This window comes from Callithrix jacchus, chromosome 10 (genome assembly GCF_049354715.1).
Source record: "Callithrix jacchus isolate 240 chromosome 10, calJac240_pri, whole genome shotgun sequence".
Lineage (NCBI taxonomy): Eukaryota > Metazoa > Chordata > Mammalia > Primates > Cebidae > Callithrix > Callithrix jacchus.
The window spans coordinates 112,353,018-112,367,702 of record NC_133511.1 but is presented as its reverse complement, the minus strand read 5'-3'; the positions used below and the strand labels follow the sequence as shown (position 1 = coordinate 112,367,702).

Here is a 14,685-nt window from a genome sequence, read left to right as displayed (position 1 = left end):
TTTTTTTTTTTGAGATGGATTTTTGCTTTTGTTGCCCAGGCTGGAGTGTAATGGCATGACCTCAGCTCACTGCAACCTCCGTCTCCTGAGTTCAAGCGATTCTTCTGCCTCAGCCTCCCAAGTAGCTGGGATTACAGGCGTGAGCCACCACACCCAGCTAACTTGTGTATTTTTAGTAGAGACAGGGTTTCACCATATTGGTCAGGCTGGTCTCGAACTCCCGATCTCAGGTGCTCCATTGCCTTGGCCTCCCAAAGTGCTAGGATTATAGGTATGAGCCACTGTGCCCGGTCTTGAGCATCCTTCCTAAGGTTATATAATCTACTACTGTAAAAGAAAAAATTAATTCATTGTATTTTATGGGAAGCTCTACTGGCATACTAAAACTACTTAGTAAAAGGAGACCATATAAATTTCAAAATAAACAAATAATGGCTGGGCATGGTGGCTCATGCCTGTAATCCCAGCACATTGGGAGGCTGAGGCAGGCGGATCACTTGAGATCAGGAATTCAACACCTGGCCAACTGGGTTAAACTCCATATCTACTAAAAATAGAAAAATTAGCCAGGCGTGGTGGTAGACATCTGTAATCCCAGCTACTACTCAGGAGGCTGAGGCAGGAGAATTGCTTGAACCCAGGAGGCAGAGAATGTGGTAAGCCAAGATCGCACCACTGCACTCCAGCCTGGGCAACAGAGAGAGACTCTGTCTCAAAAAAATGAAAATAAAAATAGATAAATAATATGGTATCATCAGTTCTTGGCTGGTGCAGTGCTCATGCCTGTAATCCCAGCATTTTGGGAGGCAGAGGTGGGTAGCCCACTTGAGGTCAGGAGTTCGAGACCAGCCTGGCTAACATGGTGAAAGCCTGTCTCTACTAAAAACACAAAAATTAGCTGGCTGTGGTGGTGTGCACTTATAATCCCAGTTACTTGGGAGGTTGAGGCACAAGAATCACTTGAATTGGGGAGGCAGAGGTTGCAGTCAACTGAGATTACACCACTGCACTCAAGCCTGGGCAACAGAGCAAGACTCAGTCTCAAAAAAAGAAAAAGAATCATCAGTTCTTCCTACAATACTCCTTAGTAAAACAGGCTGGCAGCTTCAAATAAACGGAACTTTGTAAGCTGGCAGAGAGGCCTCAGACTTTCAATCAAGAAGGCAGCCCTAAGTAAGATACCTTGATAGCTTCCCAGCTGCCCTGAAATTCAGGTGACAGGAACAAGCCTTGCCCTTCTAGCATCAGTGGAGCTGGACACAGCAAAACTGACATTACCTTCATCAGCAGCATGTAGGAGATGAGGTTGTGCAAAAGTGTAGCCAGCAGGCGATCTTCATCATCTTCCAGGCGCTTCCGGTCATGTTCTCCCAGGGACAGGTACCTAAGCAGAAGACCAAGCACATGTCGGCCCTCAAGTAGGAGACCACAGAACTAACTGAGAGAAGGCTGAATTTGCACATTCCCAATGGGTTCCTAAGCCCCATACCTGTCAATCATTTCCTGGGGACCCTGGTCCATACCCATCCCTTCTCTCTCCAACATCACAGCATCTAAGAAGGCATCTTCCCAGAATTGCATTTGGTCCCATAAAGTAGAACGCTCTTTGCCTGTATAGAATAAAGGTTTTTTAGGGGGCTTATTTAACATTTAAGAATATAGCTGCCAAACAAAAATAAAGAGTAAAATCCAGATAAAAGGGAATAATTACACATTTCAGGGCAAGGGAAACATAACCTCTCTACCCCAGATCCAACATGCCTGCCACCAGCCCCAGATGCCTCCAAGGCCCAGTCCCCCCCAAGGAGGAGGGATGAACACAGCACACAAATAAATGTGGTTACTTATAGAAAAGGTCTCCATAGCTGCATCCTCTAACTGGTCCCACATGGATCCTTTGTCCCTTCCTGCCAATTGCAGAGCAGGAAGGACCATGGTAGCAAGAAAGGAAAGAAAGGAAGACAGAAAGGCAGAGGCTGTTGATTAATACCAAAACCCAATCTTGTCCGGTTTTCACTTACTGCTTGTTCTAGACCCAGTAAGTCGCTTGCTTCAGATGTAAAAATGCTATCTAATGTCAGCACTGAGATCAGTAGAAAGCCAAGCAGCTACTTGTTCAGTGTGACCCTCTCCCCTGGCCGAGCCAGCTTTCTCCAGTGCAAGGGGCCTTCCCAGTACATTTCTCACCTAGGAGTCCTTCATAGAGGTAGACTCGCTGGCTCACATCTTCAGAAGCACGAATTGGACTGCCTGCCAGCTTCTCCTTTACACTTGGCTTCAAGCTGTGGGCTTTACCCTAGAGAGAAGAGGTGATAGGTCAGTGGCCAGAGGTACCAATGAATAGGGGCATAGGAAACCAAGCATTTCACTAAGAGGCTTTCACACCAGTCACTATCCATCAGCAACATAAACTCCAGTACCCCTGCTTCTGCAAGTCCACTTACGCTGCTTTCTATTACTGCCTCCTAAACTATAAAATCAAGTTTTCGTTTTTGACTTATCTTTACTTCTTAGTCTCTGTAAGATTATTTTCTCTTTAAAGCAACAACGACAACAATCAGACTAATTCTCTGTGTGGCAACATAACACAGCAGAAAAAACCCAGGGTTTGCTGTCAGACTGACCAAGGTCCAGATCCCTGCCTCTTATTAGCTGTGTGACCTTAAGTACAAAAATTAGCTTCTCTGAGCCTCATTTTCCTTATCTGTCAAAGGAAGGTTATAATACCTACCTCACAGGACTATTTTACAAGGATTACATTTGAAGATACATATAAGGCACTTAACAGTGCTTAGCACATGGCTAGTAATGGAGGAATTTCTTCTTTCCTATCATCTCTTTCTGCTTCTAACAAATGTCACTAACTTCATCTGCCACTTCTGAGTAGATTTTCTATTCATTAAAAGATTTTCAACTAGGGAAGAAGTAGGTAGTATCATGCCATTTTACAACATATAAAGTAGAATAAGTAGATAAGCAACTGATCAAAGGTTATTGGGTAAGATATCACGCCATTCACAACACATAAAATAGAGTAAGTAGAGAAGCAAACTGATGACAGGTTACTGGGTGAGGCCTAATCAGTGTGACTAAATACCAGTCTCCTGGTTCACAGCCCAAAATTTTACTAATGAACCATGTGACTTTACATAATTTGTTTCTTATTAAAACAGCCTTGTTTGAGCAAAGAAATTCAGGTAACTACACTCAGCAGCTCTGTATAAAGAGCACTTGCTCACCAGCATAGGACAGTTATGAATTTGTTTCAGGAAGATACCAGAAAAGGTAGCACACAGCTGAATGGCTTCCTGCAAGACTGATACTCTGTCCTATCTATTTTACCATTTGAAATCGAAACACACTGGAATAATTTTAAATACTCTTAATAAAGCAGCCCACTTTGGCCAGGCATGATAGCTCATGTCTATAGTCCTAGCACTTTGGGAGTCTGAAGCAGGAGGATCACTTAAGCCCAGAAGTTCAAGACCAGCCTGGGCAACATAGCAAGACCCTGTCTCTATTAAAAAAAAAAAAAAATCTTAGCCAGGAGGGTTGGTGCGTGCCTGTAGTCCCAGCTATGTGGAAGGCTGAGGCGGGAGGATTTCTTGAGCCCAGAAGTTTGAGGCTGTAGTAAGCCATGATCACACCACTGCACTGCAGCCTAGGTACCAGAGCAAGACCTTGTCTCATAAATAAATAAATAAGTTAATTAATAAATACATATTTTTAAAAAGCAACAAAAAAATAAAACAGCCTAGGCGAGTAATGTCAGCAATATGGCCAAGTACCCCTAGAACTTATCCCTGTCACAAAGAGAGCCAGAACAATGAATAAACAACAATACTTTAACAAATACAACTGAGGGAGAGTGCGGGGGTGCATCAGAAAGGGAGACAGGAACGCTGATGAGCACAGAAACCCAGGATGGCCACACAGAGAACAGAAGGCAACATCAGGCCTCCATCCCCATCCCCCTTCCCCCATCCAGGATCAGCTGGGAATAAGGAGGAACTTCTCTCTACAGCAAGGAAGCAAGAGAGACAATTCTAGAAACTTCCACCAACACCTTGGACACCTACAGACTTCACCACTAGCTTCCCTGCAGTCCTCTAGGCACTAAGCCCAGCTGAAGGGGCTGCCTGGAAGTCCATACAGCTATGCTGCCTCCAGAGGAGGAGCCAATACTGTCTGCCAGCCCCTGCGGCCTGTGTAGCTACTATGCTATGCCATCTTAGAATTGGAACTATGGTGGGAGTGTTTTGTTGTGGGGGCAGATGGCCACAGATCACCTTCATTCCTGAGGCTAAGCCACCACCAAACCACTCCAACATGATGTCCTGACAATCTAAGCCCAGCTGTGAGCACCTATTACACCATTCCCCAAGAAACCAAGTGGAGGCAGGGCCACTCCACCTACCCCTCCCCTGTCCCCTTGGGCTGGAGCTGAAGCAGGGCTGGAGCTGAAGCAGTACCCTGTCTACTGGGAAAACAGTAGATTGCTGAGAGCAGTCAGGCCTCCCTGGTGCCTAAGGTGAAGAAGCACTCTGTATTCCAGGAAATGGTGACCCAGGACAGTCATGTATCCTAGTACCTAATCTGAAGCAGCATCCTGCATTCCAGGAATACTGTGCCAGAACAGTTATGCCCATGCTAGGCCTGTGCTAAAGCAGCACATTGTCTCCAGGGGAATTGGTGGCTGGCCAAGCTGAGCAGCTCTGCATTCCAGGGCTGAGTTGACACAGTACCCCATGTCCTAGGGAAACAGAGCAGTGGTTGAGCCAATACCTTGCCCTGGCCTAACAACTTAGTACCCTGCTTCCCTGGAACTGGCCTTGTCCCTAGAGCCTGAGCTGCTAAGATACCCTCTTCCTGGGGTGTGGAGTCATTGTTGTGCTGCTCCCTGACACCCAGGGCCCAAATGACAGCTGTGCTCTGTCATGCTGGGGTATTTGCTATCATTGCACCTGGCCTCACAAAGTCTGGGATAGAGCCAAGCCCCACCATCCTAGAGTCACTACTACATGGTGCCTCATCCCCTGGAACCTGAGCTGCCACTGAGGCCTATTGGCTCAGATCCCTGAATTGCAGCTGTACTCTGCTCCCGAGGCCCAAACCTCTAGAGCACCCCTTCTTTCCCAGAGTGAGGCCAGTGCTATGGCCTATCCCCAGTGTTAGAATCCCAGTTATGAGCCAGTCCCCTGGGCCTGAGCTGCTGGCAGATACCTCAGAACCTCGCTCTGTGGGCAACCTACAGACACCCTTGCCACAGAGAGCAAACCTGCACCCAATACCCAGGTGCCACAATAGGTTTGTGAGACCCTAAGCCTAGAACCCTGACCCTATAGCCATTCCAAACATCTGTACCTGGAACCCAGTGCCCCTGCAGCTGCTTGTAGGCCACATCCTGTTACCAAGAGGATTCTCTTGGCTAATTCATTCCATTGTGAGGAAAATTAGAATAGGATAACTCTAAAACTCCTTGATGCCAAGGATATTAAGAACATATACCACCACTGCCAATGCCACACTTCTATAGCCTAAGACTCCGAGACACCTGCAGTTACTGCTCATGTTAAATACAGCTGAAGAAGCTACACAGAAAATATACCACTGCATCTACCCAAAAACAGAGTCACCACACATTTCCCCACTGGCACACTAAAACCCAACTGCACGTGAAAGTCTTTCTCTATGAAAGCCCCCCCAGAAAGTTTGGAAGAAGTGACTGTTCTGCCAGATGTCTGGATATCAACACAGAGACATAAGAAACATGAAAAAAAAAAAGGACATATGATTCCACCAAAGGAACATAATAACTCTTTGGTAATAGATCCCAATGAAAAGGAAATCAATTAACTGCCAGAAAATAAATTCAAAATAATAATCTTAAGGAAATGCAAGAAAATGCAGATCAATGATTCAACAAAATCAGAAAAAAAACTCATGATATGAATTAGAAACTCAACAAAAAGATAAAAATCATAAAAAATAACCAAACAGAAATCTTGCAGTTGAATAATTCAATGAACTTTAAGAAATATAATAGAGAACTACAACAGTAGACCTGATCAAGCAGAAGAATGACTCTACATTTAAAGATAAGTCATTTGAAACTACTCAGGGGGAAAAACAGAAATAAGATGAAAAAGAGTGAAGAAAGTCTGCAACACTTAGGGGATACCATTAAGTAAACAAAAGTTCATATTATTGGATTTTCAAAGGGAAAAGGGGAAAGACATAGAAAACCTATTTAATGAAATAACAGCTGAAAATTTCCCAAGTCTGGGGAGAGATATAAACATCCAGATCTAGGAAGCTCAAAAGTCCCCAAACAGATTCAACCCCAAAAAGTCCCCTTCAAGGTACATTACAGTCGAATTGTCAAAAGTCAAAGAGAGAATTCTAAAAACAGCAAGAGAAAAGTGTTAAGTTACATTTAAGGGAATCCCTATTAAATTGACAGATTTCTCTGCAGAAACTTTATTTCTAGGCCAGCAGAGACTGGGATGATATATTCAGAGTGCTCCAAGAAAAAGATTTTCAGCGAAGAATACTACACCCAGTGAAACTGTGCTTCACAAATGAAGGATAAATTAAATCTTTCCCTGAAAAGAAAAAGAGTAAGGGCGTCATCACCCCTAGAATGGCCCTACAAGAAATGCTCAAGGGAGTCCTACATCTGGAAAGAAAAAGATGGTAATTACTATCATGAAAATACACAAAAGTTTTTTATTTTTGAGACAGAGTCTCACTCTTTTGCCAGGCTGGTGTGCAATGGTAGGATCTCGGCTCACCGCAACCTCCACCTCCTGGGTTCAAGCAATTCTCCTCCCTCCAGCCTCCTGAGTAGCTGGGACTACAGGTGCACACCACCATGGCCAGGTAATTTTTGTATTTTTAGTAGAGACAGGTTTCACCATGTTGGCTAGAATGGTCTCAATTTCTTGACCTCATGATCTACCCACCTTGGCCTCCCAAAGTGCTGGGATTACAGGTGTAAGCCACCATGCCCGGCCCATAAAAGTATTAAATCCACTGGTAGAACAGATGCACAAAGGAGAAAAACAAAAGAATCAAACCTTATCTCTACAGAAAACCACCAAGTCATAATGATAAATAAGCGAGAAAGAAATAAAGAACATACAAAATGATCATAAAACAATTAACAAAACAGGAGTAAGTCCATACCTATCAATAACAACCTTGAATGTAAATAGATTAAATTCCCTCATTTAAATAGACTAACTGAATGTATTAAAAACAGTAACAAACACTGGACCTAACTATATGTTGCCTACAAGAAACTCATCTCACTAGTAAAGACACATACAGACTGAAAGTGAAGGGATGAAGAAAGATATTTCACACAAATGGAAACCAAAAGCAAGCAAGAGTAGCTATAATTTTATCAGACAAAACAGACTTTAAGTCAAAAACTAAAAAGGTAATTACATAGTAACAAAGGGATCACTTCAGCAAGAAGATTTAACAATTATAAATATATATGCATTCAACACCCAATACCTATATAAAGCAAATATTATTAGATCTAAATAAAGGGAGAACTCCAATACAGTAACAGTTGGGGACCTAACCCCACTCTCAGCATTGGACAGATCATCTAGACAGAAAATTAACACAGAAACATTGGATTTAAACTGTATTTTAGATTTATATTGCATTTTAGACAAATAGACCTAACATTTACAGAACATTTCATCTAACAGCTGCAGAATACACATTCTTTTCATCAACATCCAGAACGTTCTCTAGGACCGACCACATATCAGGCCACAAAAGAAGTAACAACAAATTTAAGAAAACTGAAATCATATCAAGTATCTTTTCAGACCACAAGGGAACACTGTGGTCTGAAAATCAGAAATAAATAGCAAAAAACCTTTAAAATCATACAAATACATGGAAATTAAACAATACGCTCCTGAGGGATCAATGGGTCAACTAAGAAATTAAGAAGGAAATTTAGAAATTTCTTCACACAAATGTAAATAAAAACACAGCATACCAAAACCTATGGGATACAGCAAAAGCAGTATTTAGAATGAAGCTTAGAGCAATAATGCCTACATCAAAAAAGTAGAAAGATTTCAAATTAACTTGATAATGCATCTCAAATAACTGTGAAAGCAAGAACAAACCAAACCCAAAATTAGTAGAAGAAATGATAAAGATCAGAGCAGAAATAAAATTGAGACTAAAAAAAAAATAGGCCCGGCATGGTGGCTCACGCCTGTAATCCCAGCACTCAAAGGAGGCCGAGACAGGCGGATCACCTGAGGCCTGGAGTTTGAGACCAGCTTGGCCAACATGGTAAAAACCCATCTCTACAAAAAAAAAAAAAAAAATTAGCTGGGTGTGGTGGCGCATGTCTGTAATCCCAGCTACTCGAGACGGGAGGCTGAGGCAGAAGAATGGCTTGAACCTGGGAGGTGGAGCCTGCAGTGAGCCAAGATCGTACCACTATACTCCAGCCTGGACAAGAAGAGCAAAACTCCACCTCAAAATAAATAAACAAATAAATAATCAACAAAATGAGAGGTTCATTTTTGGAAAGATAAACAAAATCCACAAACCATTAGCTAGACTAACCAAAAAAAAAAAAAAAAAAAAAAGAGAGAGAGTGAAAAGACCCCTGCCAAGAAAACACCAAAAATAAAAAAAGGAAACATTAAAACTAACATCACAGAAAAACAAAAAATCATTAGCGACTATGATAACTATATGCCAACAAAGTAGAAATGGATATACATTCTTAGACATATACAATCTACCAAGATTTAACCAAGAAACAGAAAACCTGAACAGACCAATTACAAGTAATAAGACTGAATCTGTATAAAAAGCTTCCCATCACAGGGCAAGGTGGCTTACACCTGTAATCCCAGCACTTTGGGAGGCTGAGGTAGGCAGATCATTTGAGGCCAGGAGTTTGAGACCAGTTTGGCCAATATGGTGAAATCTCATCTCTACTAAAAATGCAAAAATTAGTCAGGCGTGGTGGCAGGCACCTGTAATCCCAGCTACTCGGGATGCTGAGGCAGGAGAATCACTTGAATCCAGGAGGTGGAGGCTGCAGTGAGCCAAGATCATGCCACTGCACTCCAGCCTGGGCGACAGAGCAAGACTCTGTTTCAGAAAAACAAAACAAAACAAAAACTGAAACAAAAAACAACAAAAAAAAGAAAAGCCAGGACCCAATAGCTTCAATGCAGAATTCTAAAAACATTTAAAGAACTAATACCAAATACAAAAGTATTTGATAAAAGTCAACATCCCTTCATGACAAAAGCCCTCAAAAAGTTAGATACAAAGGGAACACAACCCAAAACAAGGTCATATACAACAAACCCACAACCAACATCATACTGAATGGGGAAAAGATGAAAGCTTTTTCTCTAAGATTTGTAACAAGACAAGGATGTCTACTTCCACTACTTTTATTCAACTAGAAGTGCTAATCAGAGCAATTTGGACAGGAAAAAGTCAAACTGTCCCTAAAAGCAGGCTGGGTGTTGTGGTTCATACCTGTTAATCCCAGCACTTTGGGAGGCAAAGGAAGGTGGATTGCTTGAGCCCAGGAGTTTGAGACCAGCCTGGGGCAACATGGCAACACCTTGTCTCTACAAAGAATACAAAAAAAATCAGCTGGGCATGGTGGCGCATGCCTGTAGTCCCAGCTACTTGGGAGGCTGAGATGGAAGGGCTGTGTGAGCCCGAGAGGTGGAGGTTGCCATGAGCCAAGATTGTGCCACTGGACTACTCCAATCTGGTTCTTCTTCCAAAAAAAAAAAGAAAGTCCTAAAAGCTCTACTAGAAAATCAACATATAAAAATCAGTAGTGTATGTATATACCAACAATAAAATAGCAGAAAAAGAAATAAAAAAGGCAATCTCATTTACAATAGCCAAAAATTAATGCCCTAAGAATAAATTCAACCAAGGAGGTAAAAGATCTCTATGAGGAAAAATAGAAAACACTGATGTAAGAGAGTTTAGGGAAAAAATGGAAAGATATACCACGTTCATGGATTGGAAGAATATCGTGAAAATGCCCATATTACCAAAAATGATCTAGATTCAATGTAATCCCTACCAAAATACCAATGGTATTCTTCACAGAAATAGAAAAAACAATCCTAAAATTCATATGGAACTACAAAAGACCCCAGAGAGCCAAAATAATCCTGGGCAAAAAGGTATCACACTTCTAGACTTCAAAATGTAAGACAAAGCTATCATAACCATAACTGCATGCTACTGGCACAAAAAAACAGACCCATAGACCAACAGAACAGAATAAAGAACCCAGAAGGAAATCCATATATTTATAGCCAATTGTTTTTTGACAAAGGCACCAAGAATATTCACTGGGGGTAGGGACAGTCTCTTCAATAAATGCTGCTGGGAAAACCTGATATCCATTATATGGAAAAATAGAACTAGACCCCTAGTTCTCACCATACACAAAAATCAACCCAAAATGGATTAAATACTTGAGTTTAAGACCCAAAACTATAAAACTACTAGAAGAAAACAGAGCAGAAATGCTTCAGGACATTGGTCTGGGCAAAAAACTCATGGAGACCTCAAAAGCACAGATAACAAAAGCAAAAGCAGACAAAGAGGATTATATTAAACTAAAAAGCTTCTGCACAACCAAGGACACAATGAATTGAATGACAAGACAGTCTGCAGAATGGGAGAAAATATCTGCAAACTATTCATCTGACAAAGGATTTATATCCAGAAAATACAAGGAAGAAAAAACTCAACAGCAAAAAAACACAAATAGTCTATTTTTAAAAAGGGGCAAATAAGCTGAATAGTTCTCAAAAGAAGACATACAAATGGCTAACTGAAGTTTTAAAATAATGGGCCTCTACAAAGGCCTTGAAGCCAAGCTGCTGTAGACAGTTCTCACTGCTGCTTCCATGTTCCTTGTTTATGAGAAACTGATGGTTGCTATCTTCATAGTTATGGGGCTGAATAGTGCAGGCAAACACTGAGATGTCTTACAGTGAAAAGTCAGAACATGTTCAAGGTGGAGGATTTTATTCTAAGTGAAGGGAAGTAATTTTCCTTTTGCTGTGACTCCTTCCATCACAAACTTCACCCTTGGCTTGAAAAGCATCTAAAGGTAAACGGGAAGTATAGCAGGCTAGACCTGTTGCCAACTTAAGTTTTATGATGCATGGTTAGTTTTTGGGGTAAAGGTTGAACTAGTTTGAAAAGAAAACATTATTGAAAACACTAATAAACTGAGTCCATCAATCACTCAATCAACCAATCAGTCTGTTCAAACTCAGAGAGAGAGTTAAGGCCCATTAACTTGAGTAGCCTACGGATCCTATTCCCAGTCTTCACTCTGGGAGGTCATTGGCTCTATTAAAACACACATACAGAAGGTTCCAGGGGTGGGAATGATTACCAGTGTTAAATAGTTGGTTTCATTTAAATTTTCTCTTCCTTTCTCCCCATAGGCCAAAGATAAGGACCTAGCAGCTCTTGTAGAGAACATCTAACAAAGTGGCAAGTGTATCTGTTTTAACGGAGCCTATAGAGGCACATATATATTAAAAAGCAGAGGCTGGGCACAGTGGCTCATGCCACTTTGAGAGGCCAAGGCAGGAGGCTCACTTAAACCCAGGAGTTTGAGACCAGCCTGGACAACACCATCTCTACAAACACAACTAATAAATTAGCCAGGCATGGTGGTGTATGCCTATAATCCCAGCTACTCAGGTGGCTGAGGAAGGAGGATCACTTGAGTCTGACAGGTCAAGGCTGCAGTGAGCAGTGACTGCACCACTACACTCCAGCCTGGGCAATAGAGCGAGATCTTGCCAAAAACAAACAAAAAGACAGGCGGGACGCAATCGTAATCCCAGCACTTTGGGAGGCAGAGGAAGGCAGATCACGAGGTCAGGAGTCTGAAACCATCCTGGACAACTCAGTAAAATCCCGTCTCTACTAAAAATATACAAAAAGTTAGCTGGGCATGGTGGCAGACACTTGGGAAGCTGAGGCAAGAAAATCACCTGAACCGGGGAGGTGGAGGCTGCAGTGAGCCGAGATCATGTCCCTGCATTTCAACCCGGATGACAGTGAGAGACCAAGTCTCAGCAGGGGAAAAAAAAGCTGGATATCTAAAGCGAGGATTAAAAAGAATTTATCTCCTTCCAGCCAATCATGGGCTTACTGTGTGATCTAGGGAAGTTCTTTTTTCCTAAGGCATTGTTCCCCTCACCTATTAGAAGACTACTCACAGCAATATAGTGAATTGCAAACTTAAGTAGAAACCATGTCTTTTTCATCCCTGCTTCTTTAATGCAAAATTTGGCACTTAGTATATCACTTCATGGATGTTTATTAACGAATGAAAACTTCAAATAACTGTTAGTAATATACTAAAATAAAATGCTATTTTAAGCTGTTATATAGCACAGTGACCAAAATAAAACTGGACTAGTCCATAGAAATACGCAAACTGAGATGAAATGAGAGCTGTAATTGTCCCTCGGCCTGTGTTAAACCTAGGGGTTAATACTACCTAGGATTCAAAGCCCTTATCTGATTGGGCAGGAAGTCTAACTCATCAATGATTCAGGAGAGGGTTCTAAAAGCCCCAGATTGTCAGTCAAAAGACTCTGAAAAAAGCTTTAAGAAACGTTTTCCTTAAAGCCAAATATATGAGGATTTTCTCTTCCTTATTTAACCTCTACCTCCTTGTCTCTTAACTTTCATTCTTTTCTAGCCTGCTTCCCATGTCCATTAAAGAAATGCCTTCTTTTGTTAGTAAACAAAGCTTACAAAGATGGTGCTTGTGGCAGAGTTGGTCTCAATTTCACTATCAGACAAAGTGCCTCGAGAGCTTGCCAGGTGAACACTGCCCTCAACACCCGGTCCATCACCTGCATTGCTGCTCAAGTCACTGTCAGCTCCAAGGGTCTCTCCAGAACTATTACTCACCTGAAAAGAAAAAAACATAGTAAGAGATATTCCCCAGAGATGGGCCCCAGAAATGCCAAGCTGTTGGAGCTCCCTGCCACCATAAAAAAGTATTAAATTTCAAAGGTGTGTCAGATAGCCTCTGGGAGTACCTTCTTTATAAGATGAGAAGCTCTGGGTGAAATCTCGTGTACACACACCTATGATGGTAAACATCTCCACCATGAGAACCATGCTGGCCTGAGACTCAGATCAGCCTCCAAAGAGAAAGCAGCCCCCTTTTCCAAAGAGGAAGTCCATACCCCACCCACCAAGATGCCAGTGTGGTGTTCCCCTACCACGGTGCTAACTTCAGAATCCTGACTTGAGCTGCGGATCATAACAGCTGGACTCACGCTGATGACAGAGTCTTGATCGGTCCTCTGAAACAAGGCACAGGGACATTAGGGGAGGTGTCCAATCTCCTCTTAGTTTCCCACAGAAATACTGTACCTTTTTCTTTCTCCCCATCCCCACCCTTCTGTCATCATCTTTAGAGAAGTGACGAGCAACTTTTTTCCAGAATATAAAATATGTACAACTTATATAATAAAAAAAGAATAGGCTGGGTGCGGTGGCTCATGCCTGCAGTCCTAGCACTTTGGGAAGCTGTGGTGGGAGGATCACTTGAGCCCAGGAATTGGAGACCAGCCTGGGCAACATGGTGAAATCCCGTCTCTACAAAAAATACACAAATTTAGCCAGGCATGTTGGTGGGCAACTGTGGTTCCAGCCACTCAAGAGGCTGAGGTGGGAGCATCACTTGAGCCCAGGAGATTGAGACTACAGTGAGCTGAGATCACACCACTGCTCTCCAGTCCAAGCAAAAGAGTGAGACTGTGTCTCAGAAAAACAAAACAAAAAACAATGCATTAAAGAAGTACAGGCTCACTGCAGAAAACACATGAAGAATAAGGAAATAAGAACAAGCTGTAAATCTACCACCCACCTTAAGCACTGTTTTTAGTATATTTCCTTTCAGTTTTTTGGAATACATTTTAAAAATAAAATTGGAATCATACTGTACGCAGCTTTGTTAAACATTTTCCCATGGCACTAAATTTTTGAAAACACAGTCTTTAATGGATACTAACATTGCATTACATGGATCTATTATACTTATTTAGTAATCCACTTATCATTAGATATTTACGTTGTTTTGAGGTTGTTTCATTTTTTTTTTTTGTTTGTTTCTTTTTGAGATGGAGTCCCATTCTGGCACAGGCTGGAGTGCAGTGGCATGATCTCAGCTCACTGCAACCTCTGCCTCCCAGGTTCAAGCAATTCTCCTGCCTCAGCCTCCCAAGTTACAGGCATGCGCCACCATGCCCAGCTAATTTTTGTATCTTCAGGCAAGATGGGTTTCACCATGTTGGCCAGGCTGGCCTCAAACTCCTACTCTTGACCTCAAGTGAGCCACCTGCCTCAGTCTCCCAAAGTGCTGGGATTACAGGTGTTAAGCCTCCTCTCGGGGCTATTATTTTTTTTAATTTTTGAGATGGAGTTTCACTCTTGTTGCCCAGGCTGGGGTGCAATCTTAGCTCACTGTGACCTCCACCTCCCAGGTTCAAGCATTTCTCCTGCCTCAGCCTCCTGAGCAGCTGGGATTACAGGCATGTACCACCACACCTGGCTAATTTTGTATTTTTAGTAGAGACAGGGTTTTACCATGTTGGT

The 14,685-nt window shown here is 42.2% G+C and overlaps 1 protein-coding gene across 50 annotated transcripts in view; it reads right to left on the bottom strand.

The window, feature by feature from the left end:
- Positions 1-14,685, bottom strand: part of MADD (MAP kinase activating death domain) — a 55,848-nt gene that overhangs the window by 17,157 nt on the left and 24,006 nt on the right. For 16 of the 50 annotated variants that reach the window (XM_009008060.5, XM_009008078.5, XM_054240837.2 and 13 more), the window contains 6 exons: positions 13,308-13,391; positions 12,832-12,990; positions 2,188-2,296; positions 1,845-1,907; positions 1,490-1,610; positions 1,279-1,384 (listed from right to left, as the gene is read on the bottom strand). In XM_009008060.5, the coding sequence (XP_009006308.2) occupies positions 1,279-1,384; positions 1,490-1,610; positions 1,845-1,907; positions 2,188-2,296; positions 12,832-12,990; positions 13,308-13,391 (642 nt within the window). The remainder of the gene's footprint in view (positions 1-1,278; positions 1,385-1,489; positions 1,611-1,844; positions 1,908-2,187; positions 2,297-12,831; positions 12,991-13,307; positions 13,392-14,685) is intronic. The other 34 variants (XM_035262558.3, XM_035262577.3, XM_054240842.2 and 31 more) reach the window with 5 other exon arrangements.